At 40.1% G+C, this 15,706-nt stretch overlaps 2 protein-coding genes across 2 annotated transcripts in view; both read right to left on the bottom strand.

Moving 5' to 3' along the window:
• esyt2a (extended synaptotagmin-like protein 2a) overlaps positions 1–15,706 on the bottom strand; it is a 236,713-nt gene that overhangs the window by 91,165 nt on the left and 129,842 nt on the right. The gene's annotated exons all lie outside the window — the stretch shown is intronic.
• LOC306966780 (receptor-type tyrosine-protein phosphatase N2-like) overlaps positions 1–15,706 on the bottom strand; it is a 138,265-nt gene that overhangs the window by 51,667 nt on the left and 70,892 nt on the right. Inside the window, exon 13 of the mRNA XM_079561597.1 lies at positions 8,733–8,954. Coding sequence (XP_079417723.1) covers positions 8,733–8,954 — 222 coding nt within the window. The remainder of the gene's footprint in view (positions 1–8,732; positions 8,955–15,706) is intronic.

Here is a 15,706-nt window from a genome sequence, read left to right as displayed (position 1 = left end):
AGTCGTGTCCGTGAATCTGTTCAGATCATGTTTAGTTTAGATCCATTTATCTGCAATCTCACATTTTCCTAACATAAATAATAATATGCAGCTTCTATATAGGCTGTGTAAATGTCTTATAATGAGAAATGAACGATATCATCACGATGGTTCACTGTAAACATCGTCAACGGCCAATTAAGGAACATCGCCCAAGCCTAACACAACACAAGAGAAGGTTTTATTATTGTTATTGCAGGACAAAGCGGGACGAGGACTTTCACAGTTTTTCATCCGTCTCGATAAATGCTGAGAGTCGGCAGGAAAACCAACAAAACATCGGGGGCGCTTCCTCACGGATCCGCTGAACGGGGGCGGGACATACACTCCAATGGCCAATGGCGAGGTTCTGTACAAGAGGCCCCTCCCAAAGTGTTTTCCTCCGCCTGCCTCCTGTTTAAGTGGAGTGCTGGTGTTGTTGCACCAGGCAGAAGATCGGGCCGTCTGATGTTTACCATTTAAAGTTCTTCTCCTCAAACGGATCAAATGAAGCTTTGGTCGGAGCCGACGCTTCAGTGATCCAACATGGCCGCCCCCCCGCGCTGCCGCCGTGTGATGGTGTTAGAGCCACAATGGCGGCCGCGGGGCCAGTGTCAGAGGCCCCTGAGGTGAGAGGATTATTCACACTGAGCTCCTGATTGGATTCAGACAAATCCTTTTACAAAGACGGGACACGAGCGACGGAACTTTAGACCAGAGACACCGGGAAAACATGAGGAAAAGACCAGGAAAACACCAGGAAAACATGAGGAAAACACCAGGAAAACATGAGGAAAACACCAGGAAAACACCACGAAAACATGAGGAAAACACCAGGAAAACATGAGGAAAACATGAGGAAAACATGAGGAAAACACCAGGAAAACATGAGGAAAACATGAGGAAAACATGAGGAAAAGACCAGGAAAACATGAGGAAAAGACCAGGAAAACATGAGGAAAACATGAGGAAAACATGAGGAAAAGACCAGGAAAACATGAGGAAAAGACCAGGAAAACATGAGGAAAACACCAGGAAAACACCACGAAAACATGAGGAAAACACCAGGAAAACATGAGGAAAACATGAGGAAAACATGAGGAAAACACCAGGAAAACATGAGGAAAACATGAGGAAAACATGAGGAAAAGACCAGGAAAACATGAGGAAAAGACCAGGAAAACATGAGGAAAACATGAGGAAAACATGAGGAAAAGACCAGGAAAACATGAGGAAAAGACCAGGAAAACATGAGGAAAAGACCAGGAAAACATAAGGAAACACCAGGAAAACATCAGGAAAACACCAGGAAAACAACAGGAAAATCTCCTTGGAGATTTTAACATCAACTGGCTTGAAAAATCTAGTATCACTTTTTTTTAATACTAGAACACAAGTAGACACAATGAACGTTAAAAAGTTTATACGTTGAAAAATGTAGTCGGAAAAGGCTCAAATCTATTGTAAGCAGCCATGACTTAGTCCGAGTAACAGAGGGGCCAACGAGAATAAGTAAATCCACTGAAACTTGCATTGACTTTGTTTTCACCAATACAAAGGACAGAATTCTTAAAACCTACAATATGATTCTTTTCTAAAGGGAATTATTTATCACTTAGATTTATCCGACCCTTCAACAAACCAAGTGAACATCTTCGAATTCCAAAATCCGAAATAAACAACTCAGAAACCGCCTTGAATGAAATAAATTGGCCGGAGCATCTTGAACAAGAACATTTAGACCTTGATGAAAAGTGCTTTCAAACAATAGTAAAACATAGGCCTCAGAAACAACACTTGCCTTGGCTCAATGAAGAAATGTGGGCTTTAATGAAGCAACGTGAGACTGCTCTTAAAACTAAAACAACTACTGATCTTCACCTCACGAAGAAATAAGGTGACAAAAGATATCAGATTCGCTAAAGCAAACTTCTTCATTAATTCCACATGAGTCTGGACACATAAAGAAACTGACTGGAAGTTTCAGTTCAGTGAATAACATTAAGGAATTAAAATGTAATAATGACTTGATCAATAATCCAACACAAACAGCAGAAGTTCTGAACTCCTACTTTCTGGACTCGGTTAAGAATCTCACATCCAGTGCATCGACAGAGTCAGACACCAGCCTCTCTATGGAGTCTCCTATTGCTGAGGCACCAGCTTTTGATCTGTGTCCAGTATATTTTATGAAAATTGAGAAGATCATCGGTGAACTGAATAACTCTGGAGCCAAAGATGCATTTGGGATGAACACAATGTTCATAAAAACATACAACAAATCTCTTATCGCTCCAATTACAAGTCTTATAAATGATTCAATAAACACAAGCACCTTCCCAGACCACTGGAAGATCTCAGTGATTACAGAGATCTGACAGAACCTTGTAATTATAGACCCATAAGCATCTTACCAGTGGCAAACAACTTATCAATCATTTAAATCAAAGCTCATTCAACCTTCATCAATGCAGTTTGGCGTCCGAAAGCATTATTCCACCGAAACAGCCGCATGCTCTTCTGGAATAAAGTAAATACAGCCTTGACAAGGGTGGCGCGGTCGGAGCCGTGTTCCTTGACCTCAAGAAAGCATTCGACACGGTCAACCACCAGATCTTGCTCAATAAATTTTAATTTCTCACTGTGCACTGTACAGTGGGTGGAATCCTATCTGAGTCAAAGAAAACAATATGTTAAAGTACAAAATTCTATCTCAACAACTCGTAATAATGGACTAGGGCTCAAGGCTCAGCCTTGTCACCATCATTATTCAGCCTTTATATAAACGATTTCCCTGAAAGTTGCCTCCCAATGTACAGTGCCAGATGTTCACTCAAAAACTAAACATCGAGCAGCTCAAGAACTGTCGTCAGCAGAAGGTTTCAGAGTGAATGCAAAGTCACAACTTGTCCTCAACGTGTCAAAAACAGTCAGCATGTTTTTTTTTTTCAAAAACTGCTTCTGCTGAAGATACAAATCCTCCTGTATTGATACAGGGATCCCACATTGAATCAGCTCATGAATTTAAATATTTAGGTGTAATTGTAGACGCAAAACTTTCATTAAAACAACAAGTGAAAAAAACAGTGAACAAAATGAAATTTAACTTGTCAAATTTTAGATTTATCAGAGAAAACCTAACACTTGAATCAGCTAAACTGTATTTCAATGCCATGATTGCTTCACACATCATGCACTGTATGACGAGTCGGGTTCTTGCAGGTAAAACCACTGTGAAACCTATCGAGACGACGTACAAGCAAGCGCTCAAGGTCCTGGATAGAAAACCAAAGACATAAAGTATCATCTTATCATCTTATCTTATAATCCTGAAAAGGTATGAGTTAATGAGCTGGGAAAACCTTATCAAATATGTGGACTCCATTCTTGTATATAAAATCCTCAAAGGACTAGCCCCGCCCCCATTACAAGAATTCATTCAAAATAATCACAACAGATCCACAAGAGCAAGTTCCAGAGGTGATTGTACAATTCCTTTCCGGAAAAGTGCCTTTGGACAAGCAGTGTTCTCCTTCCGAGCCTCTCAAACTTGGAACACTACACAGAACCACTGAGTATAAGAGAGAGGCCGACAATCAGCTCGCTCACCAAACAGCTCACGTCATGGCTACTGGACGATCAAAACTGCCCACACAACCTGGTACAACCTGAACTCTGGCAAAGAAATGAAATGTTTATATGTTTTAAACATTGGACATTGTACAGTATTTGATATGTAGTATGAGAGTGTATGTTAGGTAGAAGTGACCTTAATATAAAATTGACTTAATATAAAGGGCTTCGTCTGTTGTGGCCCCTCGACCAACACTGGGTTCGCATTTTTGGTCCCCAGTCCAAATGAGTTTAGACCCCTGCCATAGAGTACTTTGTGAGATGGGAGGAGTTCGGCGTCCGCACAGTAAAGTGAAGATATTACTGCACTGCACTCCTGGTATAACTACGCCTCACAATATATAATGAATTTTTGTTGAATTTTTGTCACATTTTTGTTGAATTTTTGTCACATTTTTGTCACATTTTTGTCGAATTTTTGTTGAATTTTTGTCACATTTTTGTTACATTTTTGTTGCATTTTTGTTGCATTTTTGTCACATTTTTGTCACATTTTTGTCACATTTTTGTCACATTTTTGTTGCATTTTTGTCACATTTTTGTCACATTTTTGTCACATTTTTGTCACATTTTTGTTGAATTTTTGTCGAATTTTTGTAGAATTTTTGTCACATTTTTGTCACATTTTTGTTGAATTTTTGTCACATTTTTGTTGAATTTTTGTTGAATTTTTGTCACATTTTTGTCACATTTTTGTTGCGTTTTTGTTGCGTTTACAGTCCCCCTTTTTATCCGCACATTAAAACCTGGCTCTGTCCATTATTTTTAGGATTTTGGTCATTTTCACACATATTCTTCTTCTTTCCTCGTCACAAACAGAGTCGTCTTTCCCTGAGTGGATTGTGAGTCTTGTTTGAGCGAGCGGCGGCGGCGGCGGCGGCGGTTCGGTGGCGGCGCTGGAGGCCGTGGGCGGATGTGACGAGCGTCGAACAAAAGGATCAAATATAGAGCGAAAATAGGCCACGATAAGAGAGAGGTTTGGAGCTCGGTTCACTTCACTCAGAGCTTCTTCTTCTTCTTCTGTTTCTGCTACACGTGTTTAAGGCGACGCTGCCGGCGGATCAAGAACATCAGGATTCAGAGAGAACGGCGAATATTAACCTCTTAACTCCCGCCTAAACCGAGAGGATCTTTTTCCTCACGTCATCAGATTTTTTTTCCATCATTTTTTTGTGGGGTATTCAACTCATTTTTGAAACTTTGTAATTTTTTTGTAATTTTTTTGTAATTTTTTTGTAATTTTTTTGTAATTTTTTTGTAATTTTTTTGTAATTTTTTTGTAATTTTTTTGTAATTTTTTTGTCACATTTTTGTAATTTTTTGTTACATTTTTTTTTCATTTTTTCATCAATTGTTTATCAAATTTTGGTCATTTTTAGTCACATTTTTGCAATTTTTTTGTCTAATTTTTATCACATTTTTGTCACATTTTTGTCATTTTTTCATTCATTTTTTGTCAATTTCTTGTGACATTTTTGCCTCTTTTTCATCAATTTTTCGTCACTTTTTTGTCAATGTTTTCTCACTTTTTTGTCACATTTCCATCATTGTTTTTGTCTCAGTTTTGTTGGATTGGGGTAAAGCCAAACTGGAGAAAATGTGCTCGGTTCAGGTGGGAGTTAAGAGGTTAAAGCTCATGGACAGAGCCAGCTTTAAATCAGTGGTTTCATACTGTGACACACAGGGATACAGACACCAGTATCGGGCCGACACCACACACTCGTACTCATTAATAAGGTCCCGATGCCAGAAACCGACACCACTTGACGTGTGAGGAGAAAAAATAGCAAGAAACTGGAGAATAGTTTAGTGTAAATCCAATATTCCACATAGAGCTGACTTTATTACACTGCGTTCCAAATTATTATTCAAATTGTATTTTTGTCTCAAAAAGGTAAAAAAAAAAACAATACTAATGAAACTCATCGATGGTGTCGTTTCTTGGGGCTCTATGAATCACTGACATGAATCCTGGGATGATTAGTTTTCAGGTTAAGCCCAGTTAAGGGAAAAACTACTGAAAAAGGATGTTCCACAATATTAAGCAGATCATCATTTTCAATCAATATGGGAAAGAAAAAGGATCTTTCTGCTGATGAAAAGCGTGAAATAGTTGAATGCCTTGGTCTAGGTATGAAAACCTTCGATATTTCATGAAAGATTAAAGGAATAGGCCACCGTTCTTACATACTGAGATATGTTCTTACCTCACTTTAGCCGAGTTAATATATCCCCGTCTGGTCTTTGTCCGTGCGCTCACACATACGCAGCCTCTCCCACATGTCACATAGCTCCAAAAAAGCTCACGATAGAAGCTACCAAGCTCTTCCACGTGTTCCCTATTTAAATAAAGCTACGTGAAGTGTTTTCATGCCAAGTATATTTACACAGAAATGTAACATGTCGATTTTATAAGCAGATAAAAAGGGGGACTATATTGTGAGGCGTAATGATACGAGGAGCAAAACGTCCGCGCAGTAACTCCTAAAGACTTCCCCGCTCACTTCAGTCAATAACCTTTACGAGTTACTGCGCGGACGTTTTACTCCTCGTATCATTACGCCTCACAATATAGTCCCCCTTTTTATTTGCTTATAAAATCAACATGCTACATTTCTGTGTAACTATACTTCGCATGAAAACACTTCACGTAACTTTATTTAAATAGGGAACACGTGGAAGAGCTTGGTAGCTTCTATCGTGAGCTTTTTTGGAGCTATATGACATGTGGGAGAGGCTGCGTATGTGTGAGCGCACGGACAAAGACCAGACGGGGATATATTAACTCGGCTAAAGTGAGGTAAGAGCATATCTCAGTATGTAAAAACGGTGGCCTATTCCTTTAAGCGTAATCATCGAACTGATAAGAGATTTGTGGATGATTCAGACACACTCAGGTTTATGCAGATAAAGGCACAATATGGACGGTTTCTGCCAGACAAACACATCAGATTAAGAGAACAGATGCTGCAAAGCAGCATACAGGTATTTGAAGCTGCTGGTGCCTCTGGAGTCTCCTGAACATGAAGGTGTCGGACCCTCCAGAGGCTGCAGTTGTGCATAAACCTTCTATCCGGCCTCCCCTAAACTGTTCATTGAAGCTGAAGCAGAAACGGCTGCAGTGGCTCAGAAATACATGAGGACTCATTTTCAAACAGTCAACAGGGCCGTGTGACCCTGGATGGTCAGATGGATGGAGTAGTGGATGGTTGGTGAATGGCAAGGCTGTGACGTCAGTACATGTTTTGGGCCAGAATCATGAGGAGAGAGCTTGTTGTTGTTGTTTTTTTATTGAAATAGCTTTTGATTTCAGTAAATATGACCTCCTAATGCTACACATTCAACAAATGACCATTTTCTGCTGATTACAAGCTTAAAAATGTATTGAAACGATGAGTTGCATAATAATTTGGAACAGTGGTGTACAGACGACACTCCCTAAATCAGAGTCTGTGCTGAATATAACCAGAGCTAATGTTGTTAGTGCTAAAGCGTCTGCAGTGTTTACAACATACAGGCTAATGTTGCTAACTCGCGGCTAACTGCGATTCTTACGCCGTTTTATGCCCAGACAAAAATGCTGAACCTACTGCTATAAAAGTGATGTTTACCAAAATCACTACATCCGGGTTAGCGGAGAAAAATGCTAACGACGCAGCAGCTACGCTAACCCCGGACGTAGTGACTTGAGTCAATAATACATTTTAGCAGTTGGTGCGGCATTTTTGGCTAATGAGTCTGAGAAATAAGTCGGTTCAGTCACTCTCCACTGAGTTTCAGAAATATTGATGGATGTTTTTAAGAGTTTTTAATGTTTTTTTCTCACGTATTTGCTGGTTTTCGGACCCCGAAGTCGTGACGTCACATTTAAGGCGAGACACTTTAGGTGAAAGTATTGATTTTTCACGCAGTGGTGGAAGTGGAGATTTTGATCTATTTTCCTCCCTTTACATCTTAGTTTTCATGTCAGATATAAAAATGATGATGTTTATTTTAGGATGTTTTGTCTGCGAGTCGGGGCGACCCGGAAGTAGCTGCTGCGCCGCGTAGAAAGGCCGTCTTTCCCGCGGGTTTTCATTCATAAATATTGACAGATTTTACATCCACGTGTCCTGCTAAGGGGCCCCGTGATGACGCTTTCACCCAAATATGGTGTTTTTCCTCCTACGAGACGCTGGAGCAGAAAAGTCGGAGAACGGGCCGAGCATGCGCACTCGCTACAAAACTTCAGGGCTGGTTTTCTCTGAATGAGAGAAGCCGCACTCGGGCAGAGCCTGAGCCCTTATAGAAGCTCCCACAGACTCCAAACTTTACAGGCTGAGACACAACAAGATTTTGAAGGTTTTTTCAGAGGGATTTCTTAATATCTAATTCCTAGCCTGATTTATTCAGCTTTGAAACAAAAAAAACAGGCGGAATTTGAGTTTTTACAGATTTTTTTCACTGATGATTAGTTTATTGAAAAACTAAACAAAATATCCAAAATCCCCTTTGAAAAAATCTTAGTTACTAATATGTCAATAAAATAAAACCCTAACATTTAATCTGGCTCAATTCACTATTTTGATTTCGTTGCCCAAAATATAGGCAATTTTGGCAATTTTAATGCTCAAAATGCTGCAAAAGTTTCAAATTGATGTCGCTGCAGTTATTTTTTTTCCCTATTCACCTGCAGTGTCTCGCCTTAACAAATGTACTAACGCTAGCTAGCTTTAGCTTCTACTGAACAATCTGCTGTGAATAAACATCCACATGGACCTGATTTAGTCTTGACTTTATGACAGAGTCAACACTGCATCAAACCACCAACAAAAGAGTGTGTTTGACGTACCAGGATCATGTGACCGTGTGTCAGTGACGTACCAGGATCATGTGACCTCGTGTTAGTGACGTACCAGGATCATGTGACCGTGTTAGTGACGTACCAGGATCATGTGACCGTGTGTCAGTGACGTACCAGGATCATGTGACCTCGTGTTAGTGACGTACCAGGATCATGTGACCGTGTTAGTGACGTACCAGGATCATGTGACCTCGTGTTAGTGACGTACCAGGATCATGTGACCGTGTTAGTGACGTACCAGGATCATGTGACCGGTGGAGATGTCGATGCTGGAGGCCGAGGGCTCTTCGCTCCAGGACGACAGGCTGGCTCGCGCTGACGGACTCACGGCTGCAGCACCTTCTCCGTACTGAGTGGAGGCGCTGTTGAGCCGGGAGGTCAGAGGCTCGGCGATCCTCGAGGACAGAGACTCAGAGCGCTCGGTGGGAGGTTTCACCGACATGCGCTGACGGCACAGCTCCTGCAGGGGGCAGCGCAGGGTCAGACACGTACAGTTGAATGGGGGAGACAGGCACAATATTCTAACGTTTGGTTAACCCCTTAACTCCCGCCTGAACCCAGCACATTTTCTCCAGCTTTACCCCCAGTCCAAAAGATTCTGGAAAAAAGCTGTGAAAATAGCAACAAAACTGAGACGAAAACAATGATGGAAATGTGACAAAAAAGTGACAAAAATTTGATACAAATTTGACAAAAAATGACAAAAATGTGGAAAAAAAATTGTATAAAAAATTGACAAAAATTTGATTAAAAAATGACGAAAAAATGACGAAAAAATGACAAAAATATGACAAAAAATGACAAAAATGTGACAAAAAATGACAAAAAATGTGACAAAAATATGATACAAATTTGACAAAAAAACAACAAAAATATGACAAAAAATTGATAAAAAAAATAATAAAAAATGACAAAAAATTGACAAAAAAAATGACCAAAATGTGACAAAAATGTGACAAAAAATGATAAAAATATGACAAAAAATGACAAAAATGTGACAAAATGTGACAAAATGTGACAAAAATGTGACAAAATGTGACAAAAATGTGACAAAATGTGACAAAAATGTGACAAAAAATGACAAAAAATGTGACAAAAATATGATACAAATTTGACAAAAAAATACAAAAATATGACAAAAAATTGATAAAAAAATGACAACAATTTGATTAGAAAAATGACAAAAAAATGACCAAAATGTGACAAAAATATGACAAAAATGAGACAAAAATTTGATAAAAATTTGACCAAAAAAATGACAAAAATATGATACAAATTTGACAAAAAAAATACAAAAATATGACAAAAAATGGATTAAAAAAAATAATAAAAAATGACAAAAATGTGACTAAATGTGACCAAAGAAATTATAAAAATATGACAAAAAATGACAACAATTTGATTAAAAAAATGACAAAAAAATGACCAAAATGTGACAAAATGTGACAAAAAAATGATAAAAATTTGACAAAAAAAAATACAAAAATGTGACAAAAAATGACACAAAAAAAGCTCCAAAAATGAGTTGAATACCCAACAAAAAAATGATGGAAAAAAAATAAAATCTGATGACGTGAGAAAAAAGATCCTCTCGGTTCAGGCGGGAGTTAAGAGGTTAAAACATTAGATACAAAGTTTTTTACTCTGACAATAAAACTCAGTCAAGGAGAAACTGAGCTAAAACTCTCGACATTGTCCACAGCGGGAGGTCGACCGGCACAAAGGGAAATAAAAACAATCATAAATGTAGTTTGAGCCGTGATTCAGAGGGATTACTTCACGGTCGTGTCGCTGCGGTTTCTTTGGGGTGAACTGGAGCTGGTGTCGGGCGCCGTGCCAGGCTGTGGACTTGGCACACGGCACCGTCCCTAATGTAGCTCTGAGCAGAAGTGTGCCAGTCTGTGCCCCCCCCCATGTCCTCCTCCCCCCCTTTTTAAAGACAACAGGAGGAGAGAGAGAGAGGCGTGTGAGAACATGAACCTCTGACCTCAGCGTATGGACGCGATAACCACGGAGAGGCTGCAGGTGCCGGTCTGAGCCACACGCACCAAACAAATAATAAAGCTGAGTTACTTTTTCTGAAAATAGAGCAAAAGTGCAGCCGAAGATCTAATATTCCTTTCCTTTTTCTGGTGCCTCGACCTATCACACTCTGCTTTCACCTGACCAGGATCTTCAGGCTTTTTTAAACTCACTGAGGATCATTTATTGACGTCTGGAGAGAAAAAGTACCGAAAATTAGCACAGAAAAAAAAAAAAGCCCTAGACATGACCCCACACACACCCGCACACACACAATCGTGTACTTCTATCTTAGTAAGGACACTCATAGGCATAATGTATTACCGAGACCCTAACCCTAAGGTTCGGGCCCCCAAACCCTAACCCTTAACCTTAACCCTAACCCTAAACCTAAACCCAATTCTAACCCTAACCCTAAAACCACATTTTGACCCTCAAAAAGTCCTTCAAACAAGTGAGGACCAACCAAAATGTCCTCACTTCACACAAATGTCCTCACTCAAAAACACAATCGGGTCCTCACAAAGTAGTAAGTACAAGAACACACACACACACACACACACACACGCACACACGCACACACACACACACACACACACACACACACACACACACACACACACAATCGTGTACTTCTATCTTAGTGAGGACACCCATAGGCATAATGTATTACCCAGACCCTAACCCTAAGGTTCGGGGCCCCAAACCCTAACCCTTAACCTTAACCCTAACCCTAAAACCACATCTTGACCCTAAAAAAGTCCTTCAAACAAGTGAGGACCACACAAAATGTCCTCACTTCACACAAATGTCCTCACTCAAAAACGCAAACGGGTCCTCACAAAGTAGTAAGTAGTAGTAGTAGTAGTCAGTAGTAGTAAGTACAAGAACACACGCACACACACACACACACACACACACACACACACACACACACAGACCCTACATTACCCATTACCCTAATCCTAACCCTAAACCTAACCTAAACCCAATCCTAACCCTAACCCTAAAACCACATCTTGACCCTAAAAAAGTCCTTCAAACAAGTGAGGACCAACCAAAATGTCCTCACTTCACACAAATGTCCTCACTCAAAAACGCAAACGGGTCCTCACAAAGTAGTAAGTACAAGAACACACACACGCGCGCACACACACACCAACACCAAAACACAATCTTCTATCTTAGTGAGGACACTCATAGGCATAATGTATTACCCAGACCCTAACCTTAATCCTTACCCTAACCTAACCCCAATTCTAACCCTAACCCTGAAACCACATCTTGACCCTCAAAAAGTCTTTCAAACAAACTTCGTAACGTTCATTGTGTCTACAAAAAGTGATACTAGTCCTTCACACAAGTGAGGACCAACCAAAATGTCCTCACTTCACAAAAATGTCCTCAGTCTGTTGGTTAGAAATGCAAACGGATCCTCACAAAGTAGTAAGTACAAGAACAGACACACACACACTACGAGACACGATTCGGGTAAAAAATGGCGTCGTGTGAGCTGAGCTGGTCCAGCACAAAGCAGCCTCTCCACTCCTCCGTCATGATGGATTAAAATGATAAACCAAGAGATATTTAGAAGGGATAAAATGTGTTAAAAGTATGAAGATAACCTCCTTTATGTTCCGCACTCTGTGTAAAACCTGTGGATGAGCCTCTGCAGCCTCTCGTCTCCACAGTCTCTTAACCTCTTAACTCCCGCCTGAACCGAGAGCATTTTCTCCAGTTCAGCTTTACCCAAATCCAGTAGGCCAGTGTAACGCCTCATTTGAAAGCTAAGATCTACAAAACTCATCTGAATGGATCTTTTTCCTCACGTCATCGGATTTTTTTCCCATCATTTTTTTGGGGGGGTTTTCAACTAATTTTTGTAATTTTTTTGTAATTTTTTTGTCAAATTGTAATTTTTTTGTCACTTTTTGTCCATTTTTTGTAATTTTTTGTAATTTCAACATTTTATTGTGACATTTTTGTGACATTTTTGTCATTTTTTTGGTTCCTCTTTTGTGTCTTTTTATCATCATTTTTTCGTACATTTTTTGTAAATTTTTCGTCATTTTTTTGGTCCTTTTTTGTGACATTTTTTGTCATTTTTTTTGTCATTTTTTTGTCAATTTTTTGTCAATTTTTTGTCAATTTTTGCCACTTTTTCATCATTTTTTTGTACATTTTTTGTGATTTTTTCTTAATTTTTTGTCACTTTCTGTCATTTTTTTGTAATTTTTTGGCATTTTTTTGTACATTTTTTTTGTCAATTTTTTGTCAATTTTTGTCATTTTTTTGTCTTTTTTTTAAACATTGTTTGTGACATATTTGCCATTTTTCATAAAAAAATTTTGGTCATTTTTTTTGGTCAATTTTTGTCACTTTCTGTCATTTTTTTGTCATTTTTTTTGTTAATTTTTCGTCAATTTTTGTGACATTTTTGCCACTTTTTCATCATTTTTTTTTTTTTTTGTCAAATTTTTGTCATTTTTTTGTCATTTTTTTGTCAATTTTTTTGTCAAATTTGTGTCCATTTTTGTCAGCTTTTTGTCTGATTTTTGTCACTTCTTTGTCACATCTTCATCATTCTTTTCGTCTAAGTTCTGTCACTATTTTCTCACCTTTCTTCCAGAAGCTTTTGGATTGGGGTAAAGCCAAACTGGAGAAAATGTGCTCGGTTCAGGTGGGAGTTAAGGGGTTAAATCCAGGCGTCTCGTCCCCGGAGACGTCCCTGAAACTCCGCGCTCCGACCGGCCTCATTATAAAATCAATCATCTCCGCTCGTCTTCGAACGCGGCCGGGAGAAGGTCAGAACGTCCCCCCCAATTCTCCCCTTAATGCGGGACGGAGCGGATTAAAACAGCCCGAGGCGATCGGACGAGGCGGCGCTGACGATGATGGAGGTGAAAAACCAAAACGCATTTCACCAAAAAGAGCCGAGGCGGAGAGACGGCGGGTCAGAGGAGGCGGGTTTCAGATGTGGGTCAACTTCAGTCAGAAACGGGGTCACGCAGATCCAGGGAAAGACGGAGCAATGATGAGGCCAACGCGAGTCTGTTCTGATCTGGATCCAGACTTTTCACTAATGTTTCCCTTTGCTTATCACACTTTAATGGTTTTAAAGCAGCACAACGTAAAGTGAGGAATGCAAATTACAAATGTCAGGTTATTTTACAGCTTTGGGTCTAATTAAATTCATCCAACCAAATCCACCACAAACTCACACTAACACCAAACAAAATGCAGTTGGTCCTCACAAAGTAGTAAGTACAAGAACACACACACACACACTACGAGACACGATTCGGGTAAAAAATGGCGTCGTGTGAGCTGAGCTGGTCCAGCACAAAGCAGCCTCTCCACTTCTCCGTGATGTTGGATTTAAATGATAAACCAAGAGATATTTAGAAGAGATAAAATATGTTAAAAGTATGAAGATAACCTCCTTTATGTTCCGCACTCTGTGTAAAACCTGTGGATGAGCCTCTGCAGCCTCTCGTCTCCACAGTCTCTTAACCTCTTAACTCCCGCCTGAACCGAGAGCATTTTCTCCAGTTCAGCTTTACCCAAATCCTGTAGGCCAGTGTAACGCCTCATTTGAAAGCTAAGATCTACAAAACTCATCTGAATGGATCTTTTTCCTCACGTCATCGGATTTTTTTCCCATCATTTTTTGGGGGGTTTTCAACTAACTTTTTTGTAATTTTTTTGTCAAATAGTAATTTTTTTGGTCACTTTTTGTCACAGGTTCATCATTTTTTCATCATTTTTTTTGGTCAATTTTTTGTCATTTTTTTGACAATTTTTTGTGACATTTTTGTGAATTTTTTGTGAAATTTTTGTCATTTTTTGTCATTTTTTTGTCATTTTTTGTGACATTTTTGCCACTTTTTCATAATTTTTCGTACATTTTTCGTCATTTTTAGTCAATTTTTTGTCAATTTTTAAGTCACTTTTTGTCATTTTTTTGCCACTTTTTCATAATTTTTTTGTAATTTTTTTGTAAAATTGTTGTCATTTTTTGTCACTTTTTCATTTTTTTGTCAATTTTTGTCAATTTTTTTGTCGATATTTTTGTCGATTTTTTTGTCAATTTTTGTCAATTTTTTTGTCATTTTGTTGTCAATTTTTCGTCAGTTTTTGTGACATTTTTGCCACTTTTTCATCATTTTTTCGTCAATTTTTTGTACATTTTTCGTCAGGCAGTTGGTCAAAAACTGCAACTTCCATCTGCGTAACATCGCTAAACTCAGACCGATGTTCTCCAAAAAAGAACTGGAAATGATCGTCCATGCGTTTGTGTCCTCGCGACTGGATTATTACTGCAACAGTCTCTTTACGTGCCTGAGCAAGAAAGAGCTCGTCTGCAGTCAGTCCAAAACTCAGCTGCGAGACTTCTGACCAGGACAAACAGGAGAGCCCACATCACACCTGGCTCCCTATTGAACATCGGGTTCAGTTTAAAATCTTGGTGCTGACCTTTCGAGCTCTACACGGTCAGGCTCCCACTGCTGAGCTACTTAAACCCTACAACACGTCTCGGACTTTGGAATAAACTTCCTCTTGACCTTTAAAAAGCACCTAAAACCCATCTGTTTGAGAAAGCATTCGAGTCCGGCTGATGCAAAACCGACACCACTTGTATCATGAATGCTGAATTCTGAATTTTGAATTATTGCAATGAATACGCGGTTTTATAATTATGTTTTAACACTGGGAAGCGCTTTGTGACTCTGTGTCTGTGAAAGGCGCTATACAAATACAGTTTACTTACTTACTTACAAAAGGTGGGAGGGGTTTGCTCATGAGGAAACAATAGGTGTGGGCAGGGCGGGGTCAGGGCTCACCTGGTAGGAGGAGGCGGGGTCAGGGCGGGGTCAGGGCTCACCTGGTAGGAGGAGGTGGGGTCGGGGTGGGGTCAGGGCTCACCTGGTAGGAGGAGGTGGGGTCGGGGTGGGGTCAGGGCTCACCTGGTAGGCGGAGGTGGGGTCGGGGCGGGGTCGGGGCGGGGTCAGGGCTCACCTGGTAGGCCGAGGTGGGGTCAGGGCGGGGTCGGGGCGGGGTCAGGGCTCACCTGGTAGGAGGAGGTGGGGTCGGGGTGGGGTCAGGGCTCACCTGGTAGGCGGAGGCGGGGTCAGGGCGGGGTCAGGGCTCACCTGGTAGGCCGAGGTGGGGTCAGGGCGGGGTCGGGGC

Source organism: Gobius niger, assembly GCF_951799975.1.
Source record: "Gobius niger genome assembly, chromosome: 8".
NCBI classification, from domain to species: domain Eukaryota; kingdom Metazoa; phylum Chordata; class Actinopteri; order Gobiiformes; family Gobiidae; genus Gobius; species Gobius niger.
Note: the sequence above shows the minus strand (reverse complement) of the source record. Positions and strands in the feature narration are given on the sequence as shown.